At 44.5% G+C, this 26506-nt stretch overlaps 1 protein-coding gene across 1 annotated transcript; it reads right to left on the bottom strand.

Annotated features, from left to right (window-relative positions):
• Positions 1-1971: 1971 nt before the first annotated feature.
• Positions 1972-25637, bottom strand: rhpn1 (rhophilin, Rho GTPase binding protein 1; the record flags this gene model as incomplete). The annotated part of the gene is made up of 16 exons (XM_079244820.1): positions 25502-25637; positions 25252-25341; positions 22196-22311; positions 14887-15015; positions 14251-14326; positions 11416-11493; positions 11156-11280; positions 8481-8647; positions 8189-8376; positions 7959-8115; positions 5191-5316; positions 4819-5013; positions 4654-4730; positions 2710-2856; positions 2253-2405; positions 1972-2172 (listed from the first exon to the last, which is right to left on the bottom strand). Exons 1-16 carry the CDS (start codon positions 25532-25534, stop codon positions 1972-1974), a joined length of 2058 nt encoding a protein of 685 aa, XP_079100946.1. The 5' UTR covers positions 25535-25637.
• Between the last annotated feature and the right edge of the window lie 869 nt (positions 25638-26506).

Genomic DNA, 26506 nt, shown 5'->3' with positions numbered 1-26506 from the left:
ACGTGACTTAGCTTTAGCCCGCTTACCTCCGTTAGCTGGTTAGCTCCTGCTATCTCCGGGTTAGCTCGGTTAGCTCTTAGATACAGAAAGCTCGGAGTTCGCTCGATGTCAATCATCCACCATGACGCTCACAGCCCCCCTCTCAGCTCCACCTCTTTGCCCATATTTGTATTTTCCGGGCGAGACGACACGGATGACCCTGCCAAGATGGCGATGGTAGGAACCGCCCACCGAGCTTCAATTCAGCTCTTCAGAAACCTACGGGTGACGTCACGGAGGCTCCGCCCATAATTTTATATACAGTCTATGGTTCATACAAAACAGAAGCACCTGAGCAACAGGCTGCTTCAGCTACTTCGCTAAACATAAAGCTCCAATCAGAGAAACAACTAATCCTGGCGGTCATCAAGCTGTTTACACACAAAAAATCATCTAAATCTTCTCTGTAATCCCGACAGCAGCCACATCAGCTGTGTAAAACACGTCACATTTTCCGCATCTCCAGCTGGATGCACACAGGTTACTATGGCAACACAGACGGTGCAATTTATTCTGTGGGATATTGCAGATCTATCTCTGCAGCAAAGCAAGAAAGGAAACTGTGAAAATATTCGCAGCCTGAACACCACCTCTGCAAAGATCCCCCCTCGCCTTTACGGCTCCACCTTAACCCCACTCAGAGGATCCGCCAGTACTAAGCTACGTCTAACATTTCCTACAGTTTGGTCTGAACGTTTCAACAACACTGCAGTGTGTTAACCTGAGGAAACACTGTTGAAATCCACAGACTGTCAGGAAAGTAGAACGGTTCCTCGGACCTCTCTGATCATTAGCGACTTCATCAGCCGCTGGATTCTGTGCAGTTAACACAGAAACACACATCTCCACCACACCGGTCAGTGTGACGGCACATCCCGGTTCTCATATTCAGGCTTTATGATTCGTACAGTGGGAGTCCGAGGCGAGCTTTTCCTGAAAACTGTTCATTTCAGTAGCAATAAGGTCCTCCCACATCTTTCTCTGCAAGTCCTCCTCCTGGTTTGTTCGCCTCCACGTGTCAAAGAGCCCAAAGCAACAGCTGGATCAACCAAAAACCTTCATTTGCTTGAAGGTTTTGCATTTTTATCCACCTCCACCTACACAGGAGGCTGTGTTTGTTTAGTGCTACGTTGGTCCTGGCGGTACAGTTGGTCCCGGCTGTACCGTTGGCCCCCGCGGTACCGTTGGTCCCGGCGGTACCGTTGGCCCCCGCGGTACCATTGGTCCCAGCTGTACCGTTGGCCCCCGCGGTACCAGTGGTCCCGGCGGTACCGTTGGTCCCGGCTGTACCGTTGGTCCCGGCTGTACCGTTGGCCCCTGCGGTACCATTGGTCCCTGTGGTACCATTGGTCCCGGCGGTACAGTTGGCCCCCGCGGTACCGTTGGTCCCGGCGGTACAGTTGGTCCCGGCGGTACCGTTGGTCCCGGCTGTACCGTTGGCCCCCGCGGTACCATTGGTCCCGGCGGTACCGTTGGTCCTGGCTGTACCGTTGGTCCCGGCTGTACCGTTGGCCCCCGCGGTACCATTGGCCCCGGCGGTACCGTTGGCCCCGGCGGTACCGTTGGCCCCGGCGGTACCGTTTGCCCCGGCGGTACCGTTGATCCCGGCGGTACCGTTGATCCCGGCGGTACCGTTGGTCCTGGCGGTACCGTTGGTCCCGGCGGTACCGTTGATCCCGGCGGTACCGTTGGTCCCGGCTGTACCGTTGGCCCCCGCGGTACCGTTGGTCCTGGCTGTACCGTTGGTCCCAGCTGTACCGTTGGCCCCCGCGGTACCATTGGCCCCGGCGGTACCGTTTGCCCCGGCGGTACCGTTTGCCCCGGCGGTACCGTTGATCCCGGCGGTACCGTTGGTCCTGGCGGTACCGTTGGTCCCGGCGGTACCATGTGCTCCACTGCTGAGTCCCTGAGTGCTTCCCATGCGGTCATATCTCAGTACATGGCCTCGGCGTCTCTGATGCTTCCAAATGACAAACTGAAAGTGCTTCCCAGTTTTTTGCCGCCTTCCCTCTTTTTCTTCCTGTTCCAGTTCAACAAGGAGGCGGAGCTCTGGCCTTTAGCCCCGCCCAGCAGACGCTGCCGAGCGTTTTCTTTATCGCTGCTGTGGGACAGCATGATGGACTTTCTCTCCAACTGTAAAGACACACACATGTAAGCACACATTCACCAGAACTGCAGCCGCTGGCATCACAAACACACACACGCACACTTACCTGTGTGTCATGTGAGTGTAGCGTGACCACGCTGATCTCTATTCCTCTGTCGCTGCAGGTCTTCAGCATGTGGACCACCTCACCATGCTTGGCCCACTTGCAGTCCTGCCCGTCCACTGCGACGATGTAGTCTCCTTCTCTAAGTCCCGCCTCCTGAACGCAACAATAAAAACAAGAGACGGAAGCCATTATTTCATTAGTCGATCAGGATTTTCTGCTTTTCTGCCCCCTACTGGTCAGAAAGAGAAGTGCAGTTCTGGTCGGGTTGCAGCGTAGGGACTGTCTGAAAACTCAGGGCTTGGGGCTTCCTTCTGCATCTGAAGCAGCAGACTATCCTAAATGCAAAACAACAGGCACTCCGTGCCGCATCAAAGTGATGCTGGAGGACGTTTGTGTGGTTGTCCAAACTGCAGATGGACTCGACAGACTTTCCTTTCCCATGTGTACTTCGCCTCACCTCTGCGCAGCCTCCAGGCACCACACCAGCCACCAGGACGGGGGAGTCTCCTCTCAGAGTGAGTCCCAGTCCACCTTCTCTCTTCTGCAGGCAGATCACACGTACCGGACCCCACCGGGCCCTCGCACAGAACACCGACAAGGGTCCCTGCAGCAGCAGAGCACTCGTGTCAGAAGAGTTACCCTTTACGGCGGCGATCAACGTTCCCACTCCGGGGTTTCTTTTCTTTACTTGGTGCACATTTTCCCCCCGAATGAAACTGTTTCCCCTCCTCTCATGCACATGCATGATCTTAGAGACTTTGTGGAAGTGACAGATGATGTTTATGTTGACTGGAAGCCAACTAAACTCATTAATGTAAATCTAATATAACTCTTCCAAGTAACGAGCCAATCAGGGAGCAGTTAGCTTCCACGTGTGGAAACGTCCAGCCTGAAACGTTAAAAGTGTGACGATACAGTGAGGATATCACCAAATCCCATGCAGACATCCTGAGTGGCGGACGAGCTGAAAGGAGCCACCGCGCGACCGGCTTGGTGTTTCTAACGTTCCTCCTCCCTGCTGTCTGGCTGACTCGCTGATCAGCAAAGACACACGGAGAGGAAACACTATCGCTCGTTTTTCTTTCACTTTTTTTTACTGTTGAAAACCTTTTTTCTACGTTGCACACCTCCTGACCTCTGTGCAGTATGGAGAAAAGCTGTGTGATGCATCTCCTTTTATACACACACACACACACACACACACACACACACACAGACTGCCTGACCTTGAATATATAATTAAAATCTACTAAATTCTTTCCAAACTAAATTCTTTGATACGTCCTATAATTACATGAATAAAAATACATGAGTTGCTTTATGATGTTGATGTTTATTTCTACATTTCTTTATTTCTAACCTCATTATAACATTTAACTCGGTCATAGCTTATATATCCATCCATCCATCCATCTTCTGCTGCTTCTCCGGGGTCGGGTCGCGGGGACCGCAGCCTAAGCAGGGAAGCCCAGACTTCCCTCTCCCCAGCCACATTTGCCAACTCTGCGGGGGGGATCCCGAGGCGTTCCCAGGCCAGCCGAGAGATATAATCCCTCCAGCGTGTCCTGGGTCTTCCCCGGGGTCTCCTCCCAGAGGGACGTGCCTGGAACACCTCACCAGGGAGGTCCAGGAGGCATCCTGACCAGATGCCCGAGCCACCTCAACTGGTTCCTCTCGATGCGGAGGAGCAGCAGCTCTACTCTGATCTCCTCCCGGATGACCGAGCTCCTCACCCTATCTCTAAGGGAGAGCCCGGCCACCCTGCGGAGGAAACCCATTTCAGCCGCCTGTATACGAGATCTCGTTCTTTCGGTCACGACCCACAGCTCTTGACCATAGGTGAGGGTAGGAACGTAGATCGACTGGTAAATCGAGAGCTTCGCCTTCTGGCTCAGCTCCTTCTTCACCACGACAGACCGGCGCAGAGTCCGCATTACTGCAGACGCAGCACCGATCCGTCTGTCGATCTCGCGCTCCATCCTTCCCTCACTCGTGAACAAGACCCCGAGATATTTAAACTCCTCCACTTGAGGCAGGACCTGACTCTCGACCCGGAGAGGGCAATCCACCCTATTCCGGCTGAGGACCATGGTCTCATTGAGGTGCTGATTCTCTTATATGTTTTATTAGTAATAAATCCACCTATAATCTTTGTATGTAACAAAACACACATACAGATCAGGAAGGACCACTGCTGTGGTGTTCATCAGGAATCCTGGTTAAAGTCTCTTAGTAGGTGAGAAACAAACACTGGTTTGATTTGTAGGAGAGCCAAGGGGAGTTTGGATCCCCTGAAAAGCTGAGGATCTCTCCTACAGACATTCAGGTGAGAGCTATTTAACTCAACCCAGGACCCCCCCCAACACACACCTGTCTGAGTGTGTTGGTGTGTTTGGCTTACCAGTCTCTGGAAGATATCAGTAACTTGGACTTTAGAGAAGTTTGGTGGGATGATGTCTGGTTTCTGCTGCGTTTGAGCTGCCAACAGAAGAAGACACAGTCACTAACTGGGATCTGACCACAGATCAGCTGGATTAACTCGTTTTAACGCCACAGATGTTCTCACACTGAATCTCTGGAGCCTCTGCGGTTTCATCAAAGTCATCCTCTCGATCCAGCTCTGTGTATTTGTATAAGGAGCGTTTGTGTGTGAGGGACAGCACGTCCTGGAGGATGTCCATCTTCCTCAGGATCTTACACAGACTGTGGACACGCATGGCTTCCTCGTGGCGGATGACTGCACGCCGGAGGTGGGCTTTACCTTCATACAAGCCGGGACAGACGCAGGTATGAAAAAGCCGCCAGATATGAAAAGTATAAACAAACTATAAATGTAACTGACTGAAATATTTCCACATGTCTCAACATCAGCCCTTCTTCCATGGCTCCCACCAGGCCTGTGTGCAGCAGACTGACCACATCGTCTGCATGAACTCACCAAGCTTTCGTCTTTTCTCGGGATCTCTGAGAGTCTGGCTGAGAGGTGGTCCTGCTGGAACGCTGACGTAGAAGTTGAGGAAGGCCTTCTCTGCTTCCTCTTCACAAGCTTCCCCCTCAGCAGACACTAGAGGGAAACCAACACGCCGTAAGAATCGCCACAAATGTCCAGAAAAAGACTAAAACTGATGTTTTCTAAGGGGGCATTCCCACCGGGGTAGTCCGGGGGGCCGCGGTGCGACTGAACAATTAGTTTCACACCTTTTCTTTGTTTTGTGTTCAAACTGCAGCGAAGTGTCACACACATGAAACACCTGTAGAGGCCATTTATGTGTTTTTTGTTTTCTTTTTTGAGAAATGGCTGATATGTAGTTAAATTATTAATTCTTGTCACATCTGGGGGCTGTGGTTGTGTCTTTTTTTGGTTGGAAATCAGTGTCAGGTGGCGTGAGACAGGATGAAATAAAAACGACTTTCAAGTGTTTTGTTGCTTTTAATTAACTGAAACAAATATTTTTTGTTTTTTGTTTAAATAAAAATAAATTATTTGTAATTTTCTAAATCCTTTCCCTTTTTAATTTATTTGGGTTTTGGAAGTGTGTACAAAAATCAGACCGTCGCTGCCACTGCCTTTAAAAGTAACGTGGAAAAGGCTGGTACCACACCTGTTCACCGAGGTGGGATACAGGTAAAGATGAATCATCACACAGGTGGATTTTTATTCAGTGCAGAATTTTTTTTCTTATTTTTGTGGACATGAGTTTTATTCTTTGTTTGTTATTACTGATTAGACGCCTTTATTGTGAAGCTCTACAGGAGGATTTCCAAACCCTGAACTTACTGCGACGACAGAGAAATATCTTCCTGGAAGATCGGTGTGTCGAAGTGCTCATATATCAGGGCTGTGATGAAATGCTTTTGTCAATTACAATCTCGATTTTCGATGTAATTTTCCTACCCCTATTATATACACAAAGAAGTTTTAAAAAATGTTGACAGTGTTGCAAAGTCCAGTTTTCTACTCTGTATCATGTTTCTGTTAGTTTTCCACTAAATAACTTCAACAAAGTACCACTGCAACGTGTTTACCAGGTAGAAATCTGATCCTGAGTTAGGGTTACGCCACGTTGCCAGGTTGTTTCAGGGTTTTCTACCTGCTGTGGACCGTTTGCTTGATTCCATGTGAAACTCTCCCATTTGCTGTTATTTGCTATCAATGATGCCAGTTATATTAATCCACTGCTAAGCCTTCCATCCTCCTCCGTCCATACATACCGCACCATCTTTCCTTGATAAGAACAGGTCATGTGACCCCCTACGTCACATCTGGTGATGTGTAAATGTGAAACACTGCTGCCGTATACTTCTATGTCGCCACGTCTGAAGAGCAGCAACATGAAAACCTTTTAGCGATATTTGAGAAGTTTTTTGGGATGTAAATGTTTCATTACCAGTTATTTATTGAGATGTTTAGGATTTGTGTTGTTCTGTCTGGAGCCTAAACAATACAAACAGCCACTTCCTAAGGAGAGTTTAGAGACACCAGTTTACCCAGCAGGAATATTTATGGACTGTGGGGGTAAACCAACATATGAACATATGAGAGAACATGCAGACGGCGTACAAAAAGGCTCCATCCAATGAACCTTCCTGTTCGGCGATGGCGGCAACCAGCATGTCACCGTGCAGGCCTGTTTATTATTACATCGAAATGTAAACTCACATTTATCCATGATGTATAACGAGAAGGAAGCCGTTAGTTTAGCGTTTGTTTCCAAAACCAGACAGTAAATCTTTCATTTAGTCTCGTTTATCTGAAACTTACTAAAGCAAACCTGATGCTATCCAAAAGCAAAATTAAGTCACCACACAGACTGGAATTTCACTGAAATGATCATTCTGCTCTGGATATTCTGCCTAGTTTGGCCCAAATTACAAACACAACCTGTGTGCATGATCAGAGATGTAGTTATAGGAAAGCGGGCCAACTGTTTCATACAGGAAATGTTGGTTTTCAGGGTCATTTTTAATGTTTTATAAAATTTTCTTTACTAAAAATTAAAAATCCAACATTTCTGAGGCGTTTTCAGAGTTTATAAAATCAATTTTAGGTAACATTAGAATCACTTATTAAATCAAAACTCATGAAATCTGATGATTTAGTTTACTATAGGACGATACAAGTTATGTTTAAGGCTAAACAAGAAAGGTGTCCAAAACGAGCAGACTAAATATAACTTTAGAGACAGTTGTACATTTATTGTTCCAACATCTAGGACAGGGTGAAATAGAGATTTTGTCCTTTAAGGGGTTCAACTGTGGAATAAACTCAGTAATGAGGTAAAAAAAAAAAGTAATTCTTTATTTCTATTTAAAAAGATGATTTATCAGTTTATTTTTGAGAGATATGCAACTTTCTAGGTGAATTTTCTTTATAAAAGTCACACGTTGTGTCTGTAATGCTTCTGCTTTTGTTATTTGTATAATTTAAGGTAACTTTACTTGTAAGTGTACGTTATTAGATATACAAGCTTTGCTGCTGCATATTTTGATTTTGTTTTACTTGATTGTTTTTTTGGAATTGGACAAACAAACAAACAAAACAAAACTAACTAACTAAAGGATTTAATTGTACTTAAAAGACCTAAAAACTGCTTTAAAAAGCTGCAGAGCTATTTCAAGGCAACACTTTTCTTCCTGTTTGATGATAAAATAATAATAAATAAAAGCGAACATGCTGAGGCGGAGGGTTTTATACATTTTACTTACACATGTGGTCGCAGAGAGCGACAGCAGCGTAGTAGTGTGAGAGCGCACGGAAGTGTTCAGACTTCACCTGAACCATAGACGCCCATGAAAACGGCACATAATCCTTCATCAGAGGCTGCGTCATGGTCTGCTGCACCAGGAAGTACACATCGGACACCTACGCGACACACACAGCGTGTTAGCGTGTGTGTGTCCAGCGCCAACACCTGGCTGGAGTCGTGATGACTCACCCGAGCAGCTTCTTGAGCCAGACTGAGCTGCGAGGTGAAGTGTGTGTCCTGCGTCGCGAGCGTGATGCGTTCAAACACACACTCCTGCACCTGAGCGACCATCAGCCGGACCAGCATGCTGAGGGACGGAGCACTCATGTCCAGACTCGGAGCGTTGGAGAAATTCTCTTTCAGGTAATTAAATGCACCTGAACACCAGTGCAGACAGGAGAAGAACCAGTTACAAACCTCAGGTGTGTGTGTGTGTGTATGTGTGTGAGTGTAGGTAAGGACAGGTGTGCGGAGTCGCTACCTGCAGCACGCTGAAAGGCATCGATGGCTGTGTCGATGCTGGCTGCTGCAGAGCGGTCCTGCCGCGCTCCGATCTGCGTGTACAGAGCTCCGATGTTGAACAACACACTCCCCTTCTCGAAGGCCAGCGCGCGCTGCGACGACGGGACGCCTGTCAGAGAGTCGTACCTGAAAGGACACGATGAAAACACACGTCAGCGGTGATGCTGGTAAAGCTGCATGATGTCGTCCAGATGTTCCCGCTTCAGGTGTTTTCAGGTCAGATGTGGTGGAAGCTGCAACGACCAGAGGTGCGTTCAGACTTTGTGAGGCAGATGGAGCTGAGCTTTGTCATTTAGCCAAGCAGGGACCTGAGATGATTACAGCGTTTACACACCAGCATGCTGCCTTTGCTCTGCGTTAGGCAGCGTTAGGGCGCTACTGCGTTTATGTGGCGGCTGATACACCGCATGAAGTAAACGCTGCTCCCACAGGAGCGTTCAGGAACAGTAAAACCAGTTATTTTCAGTGTTTTTCCATCTGGTCTTTATGTTCCTGGAGCAGCATCTCTTCTCCAACACACCTGAAGTCAGCTACTTGATACAGGTGTGATGGAGAAGAGAAGCATCTAAAAGTCTCCAGGACTGGACTTGGGAAGTCGTGCTGATCTGGTATGTTGCCTTCGCCTTCGGACAGATGCGAATCGTTCCCAGTGAGGCGATTCCTCCAGGGTCAAGCTGCTGCTAACCTCGGGGTTAACTCTCTTTACTTTACCCATCTGCGGTGAAGCAGACACGAGACTCACCTGTAACTACAAGACTTTATCTATAAGCCACAATTATCAACATTTCAAGGACAGAATATTTGAAATGTTTCTCTCTATGTGTAATGAGTCTATATAATATATAGATTTTACATTTTATAAAATGATAATAAAATAATATTCTAATTTTCAGAGATGTATTACCAGGACTTAGTGTCTTTATGTGTTAAATGCTGACGTTTCATTAGAGTTTTATTATTGTTTGGCATTTAATGCTTGTGCATTGAGTGCATCGCTTCAAGCTGTGTGACGATTCGACACAAATCTGAATGAATAGAGGGACTGTTGGCAAACTTCATGTTCATATGATTAACTTAAATTTATGTTGTTTTATTTACATCTATCCAGTGGTTCCTTATGAAGTGGGTATACTCTTAATTTTTCACCCTTGTTTTACAAAAAAAAAAAAAAAAAAAAAAACAACAAAAAAAAACCAGGAAAAAAATGTAGCCCAGAAAAGCACTGTTTCTGAAAAAGTGACAGTAGGACCGGGCGGTTAATCGGATTTTATTCTCAGTACGATCTGGGTTTTCATCGATAATAAAAATAAAAGGGTGTGATTATTTCTCTCTCTGCAGTTTCCTCTCCTGCTGTCTTCAGCTGCTAATCGAGCGTCTCTGGCGTTGCAGCGCTGTGCTGTAAACTCCTCCCACAGCCGCTTTGCTTTCATTCAGACACTGTTGCCAACTTGGAGACTTTCTCTCTAAATCTGGAGACTTTTATTGTTAAAAGCGACAAATCTAGCAACTTTTACTAGAGTTATTAGAGACTTTTCTGGTGTTTTGGCGACTGACTTGAAGACACATATTGTTCTGCAGTTACTGTAAGGAAGGAGCAGCGGGAGCCTCTCCCGTCCTAAAGCACTCCCAGGCGGCCAGTCTCAGTCGGCTCCGGCTGCAGGTCAATGTAGAATAACTGCAGTAGGTTGTGGAAGTTCACCTAAACATAGTTTATACCATTGTCAGTGACAACTGGCTGCATTAATTTCCTATACATAGTTCGGCCAGTTAAACACTGTAATATCCCTCCGTTACTGGGCGTTACCATAGCAACGCGTTAACCAGCTGGTTCAGATCAGCCGTCTTTTAACAGGTGTATGAGAGAAACGCGCTGCAGCCTGACAGCGGTTGTTTGGTATAAAACGTACATCCAGGCCAACGTAAAATAGTTCCTATATAAGCGGTAAAAGCAGATTAAACAACCTGGAACCGTGCATTAGACGGTTATAATGCACGACACGGAGTCTAGAACACCACGACGCACAGCGTTGTTTAAAAATACTGGATACTTGTGTCAAATAATCGAGATCTAAATCCCAGTCGAAATAATCATGATTATAATTTTTGTCATAATCGAGCAGCCCTACACGTAAGACTACTTTATAGAGTTTAACCCAAAAATCCATCAGTATATTTACTCATTGTCACATAATTTCTGCTCTTCGGTCTCAGGGAGGAAGAGTTATGAAATGACTGAACCAGTACTGGCAAACAGACTGGTGAAAGACAGGTTCATAGACATATATACATGTACCTTTACTATGTCTATGTTCAGGCTGATGGCTAACTGCTCCGGTGTAGCATACCTACCCTTATCTGAGCTGCTGGGAGACATAGGTACATGTGTAGGGATGTTTGTAATAGTAAAAGCTGCATCACAGGGGGTCTAGAAGTGGGAATACTCCGTATACCTGCGTATACCCTGGACCACACCCCTGCATCTATCCAACTAGGGGAGAAAAGGGAACTAAAGCTTCCAACAGCAGCAGCCTGGAACACCCGCATGAAGAGACTGAAATGGATCAACTGTAAATGATGCCTGAGGATACGGCTCAGTGTTGTGATTCGCACGGAATCGCAGTGTTTGAGTCATACCAGTGGAAGTGCACGCCGAGGTTCTTGTGTGCTGAAAAGAAGCGCTGGTCCAGATAGTACAGCTGGTTGTAGTACTCCATCAGCAGCTCCAGACCCGCCTGGTTCCGACTGGGTGTGCGCATGGCCTGGAAACCAACATGAAATGTCACAGCTAACTTCCACCTGCTGCTGGAGGACAGTTCACCTAACAGTAACACAGATGTCAAACGATGATTTTTCTTGTTTTGTATCACCATTAGATTGTGTGTGCAGTTATTAACCTGTCTGAGCTCCATAAGCTCTTTGATTTCCTTGTCATAGAAAGAGGTGTCCTCTCCATAGTGCTCACCAATGAAGTCCTACAAGGGAAGGCAGGAATGAGATACACACACACTTAATCAACACTCCTTTAACAGAAAGCAGACTCAATGCCTGAGAAAAAGTCAAGTAAGCTTGAAAAAGAAATAAAACTGATGGTGTCATGTTTTTGCTTTAAATTTATTCATTCCACTGAAATCTTTGGTTAGAGAAGTTTGGAAAATGCTTCCAGATGTGGGTGATTCATTCTTTCACACACTCCACAAGCCGCACAAACTGATGCATGCTGTCCTCCCTTATTTAAAGGAACACGGTATAACTTCTGACCCTAACATCAACCTGATGGGAGTAATAATGGAGGCGTGTCGGTGTGCTGAGCGGGCTGCCCTCTTCTGAAACCAGACACTGGAACTTTACAGGATCAGTCTCTCATAGGATCATGTGACCTGAGCATGTTGAAGTACGCATCTGTGTCCTTATTATGCTGTTTAGTAGAAGCTAAATGAGGCTAGTTGAAGCTAATCAGCTACAGACCAAAGCTAACGTGACTCCATAAATATTTTGTGCAAGTTAAGTTGGTTTGCAGCAATAAATACATTTCCTTTCATTCATGTAAATATCAGAGAAGCAACAGAGTAATCAGCAACTGGTCTGGTTTAGTTTTATGGCGTTTATATGATGATCTATTGAAGGGTGGGCCAGATTTTCAGATAAAAAAATTGATCAGAGCCAGTAAATAAAGTAAGGGAAAATAAATCAGTAAAAATAAATAAAAAAGACACATTTACATTTTGAAAAATAAGTAGTTTATGAATTTTTCTATTTTAAATCCAATCCCACATGACAATGGCAAATGCACAAAATAAAATAATGAAAAATCCTGTCAAAGCCTATTTTTCTCCTAACTTTTAACATAAAAAGGTCATATCAAACTAAACTTCTCGATGTGGAGCCTCCGCACATTATAATCTTTACACACCGCCACACACTCATCGCATATTAAACACATCGGTTTGGAGCTCGAATGTGAAGGAAAAATAAACAAATACTTATCAGTTCAGGCCGGGTTAAATCTGCGGTTTTTGTTGTCAATGTTGTGTTTTGGGACAGAGAGCGACATGCTTGCTAGCGCTACTCTTACAACTTCAAAACACAACAACATGTTGCTAGGCAACCAAGTGTTGCATTCACGGTCCGCACAACTATAGGATTGTAGGCTACTTAATTAGTGTAGGAATGACTGAAGGTTCTTGATCAACATCTTTATTCTTTTACATAAGCTGGGCCACATAGAAGTTGGTTCTGGGCTGCATGTGGCCCGCGGGCCGCCGTTTGAGGCCTGGTTTATAGGAAGCACTGCTACTGTGATGCCTCATATGCTAACGGCTAATGCTAACATTTTCATAGCAAGTTTTTAACAGGAGTATCAAATGAAGTTTCTGCTTCATTTGATACTCAAAGCTATAATTCATACTAATGTTTTAAGGGCAGTTTTTGCTTTGTGTGAATGTTTTTGTAAGTGTCATGGATGAAGACTTTCATTTTGTGACAGTGTCATGTGACCTGTGGGATTTTACAGGTTTAGGGTCCTTAGGGGTCAAAAGTTACACATTGTGTACGGTTACATGGTGTTCTTTAATTCGGAATTAATCATTCTGAATTAAATCATTTGGAATTAACTTATTCTCATACAAGTTTACACGAAAATAATAATTCCGAATGAAGGTTTACATGAAACACATCTTTACCTGATTTCTCTGTAGAGCGGCGGGTTGGGAAGGATTCTGATTGGACAGAGGGTGCACGTGACGTATGACGTATACCAGAAATAAACAAAGATGGCTCCCTGCTTCTCGTCTTTTCAGTCGTAACTTGTAAAAACTACATAATAAGTACCAGTTTCGCCGCTATTTTTAATTATAAATGTGAAGTAGCAGCTCAACACCAGCATACTACTTCACTTTTTGCAGCAACTGAGAAGGAGAAGAAAGATAGACCACCAAACACGGGAGGCAAAACAACGTACGTCATCGGGACAGGACAAGGTAACGAGCATGCTCAGAACGACCGGAATTAACTTAGAGCGGAATGACGGTTTACATGACAGAGGAATTAAATAGTTCGAAATTAAAATGCGAATAAACCAGACACTTACATCGCAATTAAGTTTAATTCCGAACAAAAATTAGCATTAGGAATTAAGTGTTTACATGGTCGTTTTTCATCAGTTTAAAGCGGAATTAACTTTTATTCTGAATTAAAACTCCCATGTAAACGCACGGAGTGTCCCTTTCATGCTGCTTGTACAATAAGTATAAGCTGCACAGAACAGTGGATGCTGCCTCTGTGTTTAAAGATCGGTTTTATAAATGATGCAATCCAATCTGACAACCTGGAAAAGCCCAAAAGGCTTTATAAAATCTGTTGCAAAGCATCTGGATTCATGTGAAATCTGCAATAATAAATAAATCTAACAAGCTATCAGTTTGTGGACTCAGTTATGTGGAAGTCTTCCAGAGGCAACAACAATCAACATCAGCAGTTCAAACTCACTTTTTGGATCCACTTAGTTCATTTAACTGCAGTTTAGTTACTACTTTCATGGACAAATGCTCTTTTTCAATCATAAAAATGGATTTATTTATCATTTGGTATGTGTCAGACATCCCCAGATGATTCTGTGAAGTAAAACCACCCGACAAGTCAATGCTTTGAATGTTAAAAGCCAACAAACTGATGTGAAACAAGTCTGACTATTGGAAATCTAGTAGATCTGTGTGTTCAGATCCAGTCCTCACCTGGATGGGAACGCTGAAGTCCACCTCCTTGGTTTCTTTTAAGCCGAGGGGGATCATGGGAACGTTGACGGCTTCACTGTGAGAAGACACGAAGAGAATTTATAACAAATCTAAACTAATGGTTAAAATGTTGAACAGGTTTAGAACCTGCAGTGCCATCTGCTTGTCTTAAAACCCAGCAGACACTCAGCTCTGTGCTTCATCCTGCTAATAAGCAAAGCTAAAGCTAAGCATTAACCCTTAAGGCTTCTCAGGCCCCCTAACTATCCCTCCCATTGACAATTACCAGAATCATTCAAGCTGCACGCGAGAGGGTCATTAATAACGCTCTAATCCTGCCCGTGAACCCAGCTACAGAAATCCCCTAATTTACATCTGCATACGGAAACCCTCGCTAAGCTCCCAGATCTCGACTGAAACCTGCATCTAAACGTAAAATAAGCTTTTTTTGGGCGAGTTTCAGAAAAGAAACGATTCCTCCCATAACCTGCAGAACGAGAGGAGAAACAGCCAGAACCCGGCGTGCACACCGAACATAAAGGATGCTTGTTTCCACTAATTATGATTCTCATTAGTTTAATGAATGTGACCCAGAATGTGTAGAACAGAGTGTGTGTGTGTGTCTGTCAGAGCTACCTGTCTGTCTGGTAGACCTCCATGTTGCTGTTTAGCTCCTCCAGCTCTTCTTTGAGCAGCTGCAGGTTGGAGTTGACGAAGCTGAGCTCCAAAGCCACCGTCTCCTTCACCTTGTTGTTGGTCGTCGCCCTGCAGATGAATAACACACACGCACACATCCACCCTTAATACGACATCAGCAGGCTCTACATTTTAACCGATCAGTACGAGAAACCTCATCAACATGTCCCTGATTGCCACGTTTCCTTGCGACAGGTCTTGTGAGTATTTTTGTCATATTTTATCAACTGTAATGACTTTTGACCAGAAGAAAAATATGACATGGTTTGTGTGATGATTCAGTAATGCAACAGACATAAATTAGCCACCAGAGTTACCAATAGTGGATTTAAACAAGTCTTTCTGCCACCAGGAATTGAATATGAAGTGAGCCTGTAATTTATGTAGATCCTCCTCCAGCATCTCCGCCTTCATCCACTGTCTATTCAGTCCAAGTCTCTCCAGTCCTCCTTCAAACAGAGAAGGAGGGACTTTGCAGTGAGAAAAGCCCGTGCAGTGCTGTTCCAGGAAGTCTGAGGCATCAATACGTTGCTATGGTAACCAATGGTACACACTTAGAGGAAAATTCCCGGTAATAATGCAAGCCTTGAATCTACCCGGCTCAGTAAGAAGAAGAGTCAGAAGACAGGGTGACGTGTCAGATCAGGATGATAAGAGATGTTAGTTTACAGGCGGGTGGAGTGATGAAGACGAGGGCCGCTGAGAATTCACAAAGCACTCGGAATAAAGAGGAACATTTTGACCACAGAAAAAAAAAACTTGACAAAGAAAATGGTGATAAATAAGTAGAGTTAATAAATACTCAGTTTGTAAAGTACACAATAAACAACGTGTTAGGAATGAAGATGTACATCCACAATTATTTCCACTTTGATCACAAAGCTCTGTCCTTTCATCCAACTGTCCGACCGGATCAGCGTCTTCATGTAATCCCTCTGGGAAAACCAGTGTCTCACTCGCTTTCTGTTTGCACTCATTTTTTTTTTTTATTAGAATTTATTTCAAACTAAAAAACCTTTAAAACAAAACAATAGTTACAACAATATTAAGAGTACAGCAGAATCGTGAGGTGAAGTCATCTCACACAACATCCCATCTGTAGGCAAACTGCAGGGAGGAAGCCTCAAGCAAACAACAATTAAAACCAAAACTTTTTAAAACTTAAGTAAAATAAATTATCTCAAAATCAAAAATTATCAATCATCATGAAAACTATTAGGCTTTTATTTAGTTAAATTGAGTAGTTTTGTGGGCAGTTTCCTCTGCCTCTATTCTCGCTATTTTGGTTGCGCTTCACAGTCTTTGGTTTTGATTGGCTGGTGAGTTTTTGACTGCAAACAAAACTACTCAATTTAACTAAATAAAAGCCTAATCATTTTCATGATGATTGATAATTTATTTTACTTAAGTTTGAGAAAGTTTTGGTTTTAATTGAGTTTTAAAAAGTTTTGCTTGAAGATTCTGAAACAAATCTGATTCCATAGAAGCCTGACAGCGTCTCGTTCTCCTCCTCACACTGACGGTTAAAGTAAATGATGCATACAGAAACACTGCTGATGTCAGTGTCAAAACAATAAAATATCGAGTTTTTCTTTCAATCAAACCATAAAAAGTTCTTTTATTTGTCCAGATGTGCACTCATAATTGAACAAAACAAAGAAACTAAACAGTTTAAGAAGAAAAGTAGTTTTTCCACTTTTAATGAAGGAGAAACAAAACTTTAACCTAACCTTTAACTAACATATATATATATATATATATATATATATATATATACATATATATATATATACATATATACATATATACATATACATATATATATATATATATATATATATATATATATATATATATATATATATATATATATATATATATACATATATATATATATATACATATATATATATATACATATATATATATATATATATACATATATATATATATACATATATATATATATATATATATAACTTTAATATTTAAAGAGATGACATATAACTTTTGGCCACTTGGGACACTAAACCTGTAACATTCCACAGGCCACAACACGACACAACAATAAACAGTCTCTACTATAAATCATAGTTTTGAGTATCAAATGAAGCAGTAACTTTGGAACAACTATGTCAAAAACCTATTGTTATGAAAACATTAGCATTAGCTGTTAGCTTATGGGACATTACAGTACCACTGCTTCAACAGCGTATGAAAACCATAAAACTAAACCAAACCAGCTGCTGATCGTTCTGTTGCTTCTCTGATATTTACATGAATGAAAAGATGTGTATTTATTGCTGCAAACCAGCTTAACTTGCACAAAATGTTTATGGAGTCACGTTAGCTTTGGTCTGTAGCCGATTAGCTTCAACTAGCTGCATTTAGCTTCTAAAGACGTATCCTGCAACGTTCTGCAGCTCATCAGACACTTACTGCTGTTATTCTGAATAAACGCTGCTGGATGATGTGGAAAAGTTCATCACATGTTGCTACATTTGCTCAACTGGCAAAGAGCTAACTTAGCAGTCTGCTAACACTGAAGCTAACAGAGTTTTACACCCACACCCAACCAGCAGGTGGTCTCGTGTCTTTCCTCTGGAACGACTCCTTTCCCGCTTTCTCTGTCTGGGCTACTCAGACACCGTTTTCACCTTCTTACTTCCTTCAGACGTGACAAGGTTTGGCTGGAAGAGGAGGAAAAAGTAGTACAAAGCATCCATCCAGCAAATCATCCATCATTACTCACATCAGGCTGATGTTTGGTCTTTTATTTTATTTCACACACATCTTCAGGTAAAATCAGTGGATTTTGAACATGAGATAAGGAATTTAAACTAATTTAAAGGCAGCCATTTCAACCTTTTCAGCCTAAAAACGTAACTGTAGCTCTGTGTTGAACGTCTCCTCAACAATATGAAGTCATCCAGTTACAACATTTCACCTTTACGCCTCCATTCACTGGTAATTCTCTCTCCCAGTCTCACACACAAACACACACCTATATCTAGGATCAAGCCAAAGTCAATCTGATTAGTCAGCTTTAAGAGGGCTGCCAAATATCCCCGTCATACACACCCACCTGCACGCAGAGCATGCAGCAGCACTGGAGGGAAATGCAGCTTTCTTACTCATGACAGGAACTTCAGAGAAGTGGGTTTAAATGTTTCTGTAGTTGCTGAAGTGCTTCGCTGCTGAATTCCTGCAGACGAACACACCCTGCAGCTGGCAGAATGACGTCTTCATCAGCCAATCAGGAACCCCGATATGTTCCAAACCTTGTGTGCATTTAGCGTCATGAACCTCCGAACACCTCCCACACACCAACTCTCATTCCACAACAGTGTCAGTGAGTGAAGAGGGAAATAAAAGCTTGTCTCTCTGTGTGTGTGTGTGTGTGTGTGTGTGTGTGTGTGTGTGTGTGTGTGTGTGTGTGTGTGTGTGGACTACTCCAATTGACAAGGGAGGGGGAGGGCAGAAAAAAAGAAAAGGTCTGACATTGTCAGACAAATAAGTGGGGGATGAGCTCGCTGGAACTCTACTGAGAATCTCTGCATGGGAACAGGACGGGAGGTGGAAACAAAGCCGGCTGATTACAGGCCGGCAGGCTGTGTGTGTGTGTGTGTGTGTGCGTGGGGGGGGGGGGTCCTCTTTGTGTCTGTGGACAAGTGTACCAAAAGAAGGGCGGGTGTGTGTTTTTTATGCTGGCACTAAACTGAGTCATCACCTTTAATGAAAACAGTTTGAATCAGGTTAAAAGGAAAACACTGAGTCAGGTTGACGGATCTGAATAACTCACAAACTGTGATAAATGAGCCAATAGAACGTTTATCCTACAAAATCATCTTCAGGTTATTGTCTCATTAAACCAGCGTTTGCCAAACTGGGGCCTGAAATCATTTCCAGATCACTAAAAAAGAAATAAAACCTAGATTAGTCAAATTTAATGTCTTAATTAATGAGTTAATGCAAACAGATGAATCAGTTAAATTAAGGTCATAAATTTTCAATGAATTAATGTGTAAAAAACAAAGTTATTACGAATTAAAGATTATAAATATTGCGTTATTATTGTTACAGCAGAGAACCAAAACCACTTACTCCTCCTTTTCACGACATTTCGGATTGATTCTGAACTTTACCATACATACCGAAGTATGTCCGTCATCCTACGTCCCGACAGGAGTCGGCGTCCAGAGTAGAGTCGGAGTCCAGACAAGAGTCGGCGTCCCGACAAGAGTCGGCGTCCCGACAAGAGTCGGCGTCCAGAGTAGAGTCGGCGTCCAGAGTAGAGTCGGCGTCCAGAGTAGAGTCGGCGTCCAGACAAGAGTCGGCGTCCAGACAAGAGTCGGCGTCCAGACAAGAGTCGGCGTCCAGACAAGAGTCGGCGTCCAGAGTAGAGTCGGCGTCCCGACAAGAGTCGCCGTCCAGAGTAGAGTCGGCGTCCCGACAAGAGTCGGCGTCCAGACAAGAGTCGGCGTCCAGACAAGAGTCGGCGTCCAGAGTAGAGTCGGCGTCCAGACAAGAGTCGGCGTCCAGACAAGAGTCGGCGTCCAGACAAGAGTCGGCGTCCAGAGTAGAGTCGGCGTCCCGACAAGAGTCGCCGTCCAGACAAGAGTCGCCGTCCAGACAAGAGTCGGCGTCCAGACAAGAGTCGGCGTCCAGACAAGAGTCGTTGTCCAGACAAGAGTCGTTGTCCAGACAAGAGTCGGCGTCCAGACAAGAGTCGGCGTCCAGACAAGGGTCGGCGTCCAGACAAGGGTCGGCGTCCAGACAAGGGTCGGCGTCCCGACAAGAGTCGGCGTCCCGACAAGAGTCCTCGTCCAGACAAGAGTCGGCGTCCAGACAAGAGTCCTCGTCCAGACAAGAGTCGGCGTCCAGACAAGAGTCGGCGTCCAGACAAGAGTCGGCGTCCAGACAAGAGTCGGCGTCCAGACAAGGGTCGGCGTCCAGACAAGGGTCGGCGTCCAGACAAGGGTCGGCGTCCAGACAAGAGTCACCGTCCAGAGAAGAATCCTCGTCCCGACAAGAGTCGGCGTCCAGACAAGAGTCGGCGTCCCGACAAGAGTCCTCGTCCAGACAAGAGTCCTCGTCCAGACAAGAGTCGGCGTCCCGACAAGAGTCGGCGTCCAGACAAGAGTCGGCGTCCAGACAAGAGTCGGCGTCCCGACAAGAGTCCTCGTCCAGACAAGAGTCGGCGTCCAGACAAGGGTCGGCGTCCAGACAAGAGTCACCGTCCAGAGAAGAATCCTCGTCCCGACAAGAGTCGGCGTCCAGACAAGAGTCGGCGTCCCGACAAGAGTCCTCGTCCAGACAAGAGTCGGCGTCCAGACAAGGGTCGGCGTCCAGACAAGAGTCACCGTCCAGAGAAGAATCCTCGTCCCGACAAGAGTCGGCGTCCCGACAAGAGTCCTCGTCCAGACAAGAGTCCTCGTCCAGACAAGAGTCGGCGTCCAGACAAGGGTCGGCGTCCAGACAAGAGTCACCGTCCAGAGAAGAATCCTCGTCCCGACAAGAGTCGTTGTCCAGACAAGAGTCGGCGTCCAGACAAGAGTCCTCGTCCCGACAAGAGTCCTCGTCCAGACAAGAGTCGGCGTCCAGACAAGAGTCGGCGTCCAGACAAGAGTCGGCGTCCAGAGAAGAGTCGCCGTCCAGACAAGAGTCGCCGTCCAGAGAAGAGTCCTCGTCCCGACAAGAGTCGGCGTCCCGACAAGAGTCGGCGTCCCGACAAGAGTCGGCGTCCAGACAAGAGTCGGCGTCCAGACAAGGGTCGGCGTCCAGACAAGGGTCGGCGTCCAGACAAGGGTCGGCGTCCAGACAAGGGTCGGCGTCCAGACAAGAGTCAGCGTCCAGAGAAGAATCCTCGTCCCGACAAGAGTCGTTGTCCAGACAAGAGTCGGCGTCCCGACAAGAGTCGGCGTCCAGACAAGAGTCGGCGTCCAGACAAGACCTGCATATTGGTCACAGTTTTGCAAGAAGTTGACCTCTAGAACCTGATCAACCCAGACAACTAGGATATGAGCAAACTAAACTGTTCGGACCTGATGAACTGACACCACTAGAATCTGTTCGTCCCAGACCACTAGGATATCATCAACCTGGACTGCTAGGACCTGATGGACCCAGACCACCAGGACCTGATACAGATCTATATTTTCTTGCCTGTGGTAGATGTGAAACACGCATTTTAAAAGGTCCGATTCATTTGAGAAGTGACGCTTGAACACAGTCTAAGTCCAGAATAACGTTGCACCCCAGACCAAGTCTAGCGGACCATCCTGATCTGAATGCACCGCCAGATCTCTCCAACTCATCATGTCAGGGTCTTTGGTTTTCTGGTGTCATATAAACGTGCTTCATTGCCTGTCAGTGTCATTATCTTCCTTTAACTGAACGTTTATGCAATGAAATGATGCAAAACCAAGTTAGTCCAACACCTTTGTCGTCCTGCTATGCAACATGAAGCATATTAACTGCAGCCAAACAAATCCTGAAACAACAGCAAGTTTGTCTTAAACTGAAGCCGCTGCTGTTTTCTTTGTTGATCTTATTAGATTCTGACAGCACGACTGAGGAGGCCTTGCTTTAATTAAGAGGGAGGCTCCTCCTCCTGCTGCTGCTGCTGCTTTTCCTCCTACACAGTCAATTCTTCATGAGTAAAGGAGCACCAGCCCCCCCCAATAACTGTGTTTTCAGGGAGTTTTGCACATTGGCCTATTCATCCTGTAAATGTTCTGAAAACAGCCACAAGTGCAGAAGAAAGCTGTTCTACATCCATCATGGCTGTGGAGCTCTGCACTAACAGTTGCATGCTGCGTGGACTACAGCTGGATGCTTTAAGACGCAGAACCAGCACAGCTTTTTTCTTTTATTAGCCTCCTTCGTGCTAATGCTGCCAAAGTAAGCGGCGTTCATTTACACATTAGGACAAATAAAGAAGGAGTAAACAAAATCTTACATAAGCATGTTCAGCGAGCGCACACAGGCTGACAAATTTCCCCTCACACACAGCAAGATGTGATGCAGGAGGGGGCGTGTTTTTGTTAAAAGCTGCATAATTTTGCCATTTTTTAATTCATTATAAATGGAAAATGTTCCTTATTAAAAATGTATTCTTTAGACTTCACCCCAGCTCTCCACCCAGTATGATGAAAGTCAGCCTGGGACTCCCTGTTTCATCTGGTTACCCACCAGAAAGTGCAACATAACGCCATCATCAGATCATCAACCAATCACAGCAACTCACCTGAACAGGTTCTCCGCTCCAGCTCTCATGCGCATCTCCTTATTGATCTGCTGGTTGATGCGAGCGCGTCGGTGCTGCAGTTTACTGCGCTGAGTTTGAGCGAAAGGATCGCACCCCTGCAGGAGAAAAAAGTTGACGACTTTCCAACAACAAATCTCACAACGTTCAACATTAAAATAACTTGATAACATGTCAGCTAAACAGGAAGTAGCAAAGAGCCCCAACATAACATATTATAGATATAATCAATTAAAGTTCTCATGGAAATGATTGGTGTTTCCAATCATTCTAAGGACACCCAACGATACACACCTCTGTGATGGCAAATAGGCCACTTTCAGAAAGAGGTGCAAAACATTAGTGACTGTTGGTCTCTTAAAGATATTGGCTGCTTCTAGGGATGGGAAAATCTAATCTAAACATCGAAAATCTGGATTTTTTGCGTCACAATTTTTTTATTTTGCAAACTAAGAATAATCCATTATGAAATTTTATCATTTTTATTGTTTTTATTGATCTTTTTACTTGTCTTCTTGGGCATTATAGCAGCAGAATGATGATCTGGCTGCTGTGAGCTTGTTTCATAACTGAAATCAAGAAAAATGACGAGCAAAAAAAGGTTTTGTACATTTTTTTTTGTTTCGTTTTTAACTCTACAAAAATCCGCAGGCTCAAAGAATCCTGAGAATTGCAATTTAAATTGAATCGGCACCCAAAACATCAGAATCGAATCGGGACAAAAGCATTTCGTCACAGCTGTAGGAGCTTCTGTAGAGATGTTATTCACTCAGACATCCTGATAGCAGCGACAACATGCACACAATATCTGATGTGGCATTCACAGTAAGCTGGGACAGAAGGGAGATATGTGACTGAAATCCTTAGAAACAACCGTCACATTTCCATAAAAACCTGCAGTTGTCATAAGAAACATACTGAAAGTAAACAGATGAAACTGAAAATATGACTCAGCCGTCGTTGGTATGAAGACCTCTGACTGGAACGGCTGCACAATGTGAGGAAAACATCCAATATCATTGCTAATTATTGGAATTCTATCATGTGCAATTTGTAAACAAATCCTGAATTATTTGGTGTTTATCTCAAATATGTTGCATCCCTTCTACACCTATTCATGCTATGTTATGCTGATATTTCTTTAAATGTGTGTGTGTGTGTGTGTGTGTGTGTGTGTGTGTGTGTGTCAGAGCAGAAGCTGCAGTGTTTCAAACACCGTTAAGCTCAGTTAAGTCTTGTTTCTTTGACATAGATGATGCGAAAACCAGGTGATTGGGTTCATTACTGCAGAGAACAGTTTGCACAGTGCTGGTATTCATCTTAAGAGTAATGCGATGTGTCAGATTCATCTGATCAGAAGCCAAAACAACCTGCAGTCTGTCTGTCTATAGGACTGCAGCGCTTTGAACGAAGTGTTACGATGTCTGACTCGATCAGATGATACTCATCACGACCAAGGAAAGCAGCGCTTGCTGGAAAGAAGCTCCACTTTGCATTTTATCCATTTATGCTTCAAATTTGACCTCTTTTTACTTTCTCATGAAGTAAAGTACATCATATTTGCTTTGTTTTCCAGCAAACATGAACACCGCATGAATATAAGCTGAAAATCAACTTACGGCACCCTCTTTTTGAACATAGATATAGCTTTTTATTAATAGACGTTTTTGTGCAGGCAGACCGGCAGACCGCCCACTGAGAGGCTTACCTCTGTCGGACAGGATGTTCCCAAGGTGATGAATGATAAAACAAACGTGATTTTGCTCAGGAGAAAAAAGAAATATGTATTCATGACATGAAAGCAGCTTGCTGTGTTTCAGTATGAGGAGAATCTTCTCTAAGAGGGCCTGGTAACAAGTCAAACCTCTTTATCTCTGTGAGGATTCACCAGCCTCCCTAAATCTAACTGTAACAGGACACAAACACTTTCCCCACAGCTGATTATTTAACTTCTACTCACTGTTTCTCACAAAGCAGCACAGTTTTACACTGTCAGAGCAGCAGATGTATCGTTGCGACATACAGAGGAGCTGTACTGTAAACATGAGACTACTCCCTTTTCTTATCCCAGCAGATTTTTCCTCTACCAGCTCCATTTTGCTCCCAGCCAGCTTGTAAAGAGCATGTATTTCGTAAGTATCTCATTTTCACACACCCCTTCCCCCCTTCATCTGTCTGAATTGCTGGTGTGTGTTTAGCATGCACACGTCAAGTAATCCTCAGTGTGTTTGCGTGGATTAAGCCCCTGGCCGAGCTCCCACCTCTACTCACCCATCAGGGGAGCAGGATGATGGAAGCTGCTCAACTACAGTCCAAGTGTTCAATGTCCAGGTGACTCTGACATCACATCTCAGCACAACTCTTAAAGTGAAGCATCTGGATCTCCAGCTTCTTGTCTGTTATGGTTATAGCTTTTCCTCACTCATATCAAATCAGAAACATCTCCAACAAGTAGGATGATGCTATTTTTCAAATAAATCCACTCACATCTGCTAACCAGATAATCGGTTTACCTGAGTTACAAATGAAGAAAAGTCCTCCGAGCAAATGCACATAATATTTTAACATGTGCATGCTCTATAAAACCACAGCAGACTGTCTAATATCATCTTTGATTACTTGCATTTAACTGTTGCACAAAACAGCAGGGGGGTTCACAAGTAAACAAAGGCTACAAGCAAACTTAACAACACAACAGTTCTGACAGAGAAACAAATCTTTTCAAGCTCTCCTCACTATGTTGCTTCCACCAAAACACAAGCTGAAAGTAAGGAAATCACATCTGACATGCAGAAGAGACAATATCACCAACATGTGAGCCAGTATTTCTAACTTTTGCGTTGCAAAATGATGTTTAATGTGACAAAATCAGCCAAAAAGCTTCATCTGTTCACGTTTCATGGCTTGAAACAAGCAGCTGGTGTCACACAGCTCATGTGTAGACAGATTAAACAGAATTCTATGACTTTAAAAAAAATAATTTAAAAAAAATCATTTCCTTTTTAGAGTGTATATGTGTGTGTTTACAGCCTCCTTGCCTTGCGGATGCTCCCGCCGTGGCTGCTGTCTGCAGGCAGTGATAAAGGCATGTCGTCGTCGTCCGAAACCCCGTCTGACAGCAACTCAAACTCTCTGTGGACATTAATTACAGAAGTTTTCACTCAAATGTGCACCAATTTGCACATATTAGACATGTACTAAAGTTAGCTGAAAAATACAACCCTCACAACCCAAATAAACACTTCTTATTGCGTTAAACTGGCTCGTTCAGTTAGCTGATGGTAACACTTGCCTTGAAGCAGGTTCCTCCATGGTGAACATACAGGCAGCTGGAAATCCCCTACATCTTTCCAGCTAACTTTTTTTTAATCACTTAAACACGCTGTAAACATGATGCAACAGAGAAGAGCGGGTGAACTTTTCCCTCCTGAGCAAACCAGCCTGAAGTCTCCCCTCTCTCTGTGATACAACCTCCAAGCTGTTTTCAGACTTGTGGGGCAGCTGCAAAGGGCTTATTCAAAGAGGTGGGACGTGACGGAGGCTGACAGCCAATCACAGCACGCGTTACAACAGCAACGACAAATCTGACGAATCACAGGGAGGATCAGGAATGAACGGCAGCCTAATGCGACCAATTAGAAGTTACTTTAGGCGTCTTCTTGTACTGTGAGCCGTTGTTATGGTAACGATTGGGCTGTGGCTCTTGTGCGAACTAATAAAAAAAAAAGGGTTAGCTTCAACTCATGTTCAGCGTGGGACAAAATAAACTTTATTTATTTATTTACGCAATATTTATTAATTCCCATTTCTGTTATTTGTGTGTGTGTGTGTGTGTGTGTGTGTGTGTGTGTGTGTGTGTGTGTGTGTGTGTGTGTGTGTGTGTGTGTGTTTGTGTTTGTGTTTTATCCTAAACTAGAGCAGTAATTCCCAACACTGGTCCTCCAGGCGCTTCATACCGCAGGCAGGGCCGGATTAAAAGTGTACAGGCCCCTGGGCCCAGAGTGTCCCATGGGCCCCCCTTTACCCAGCGCAACATTGGGAAAATTGTGAATGATACAGTGTGAAACGACATTTCCAACATCTCTCAGCCAGTGGTACCACTAGCAATAGACACTGTGGTGTAACTACCTGGCTTTTTTGTACATTTTGTTTTATGTCCAAACTGCTTGTGTTTCGCCTATGTGGGCCCCACTCATCTCCAAATGGGCCCCAAGTGGGCGTGGATCCCTGGGCCAATGCCCATAATGCCCACTGGATAATCCGGCCTTGACTACAGGTATTGGATGTTTCCCT

The sequence above is a fragment of the Telmatherina bonti genome (assembly GCF_933228915.1).
Source record: "Telmatherina bonti genome assembly, chromosome: 8".
Classification (NCBI taxonomy): Eukaryota; Metazoa; Chordata; class Actinopteri; order Atheriniformes; family Telmatherinidae; genus Telmatherina; species Telmatherina bonti.
The sequence above is the reverse complement of the archived record's forward strand: the minus strand, read 5'-3'. Positions and strand labels throughout refer to the sequence as shown.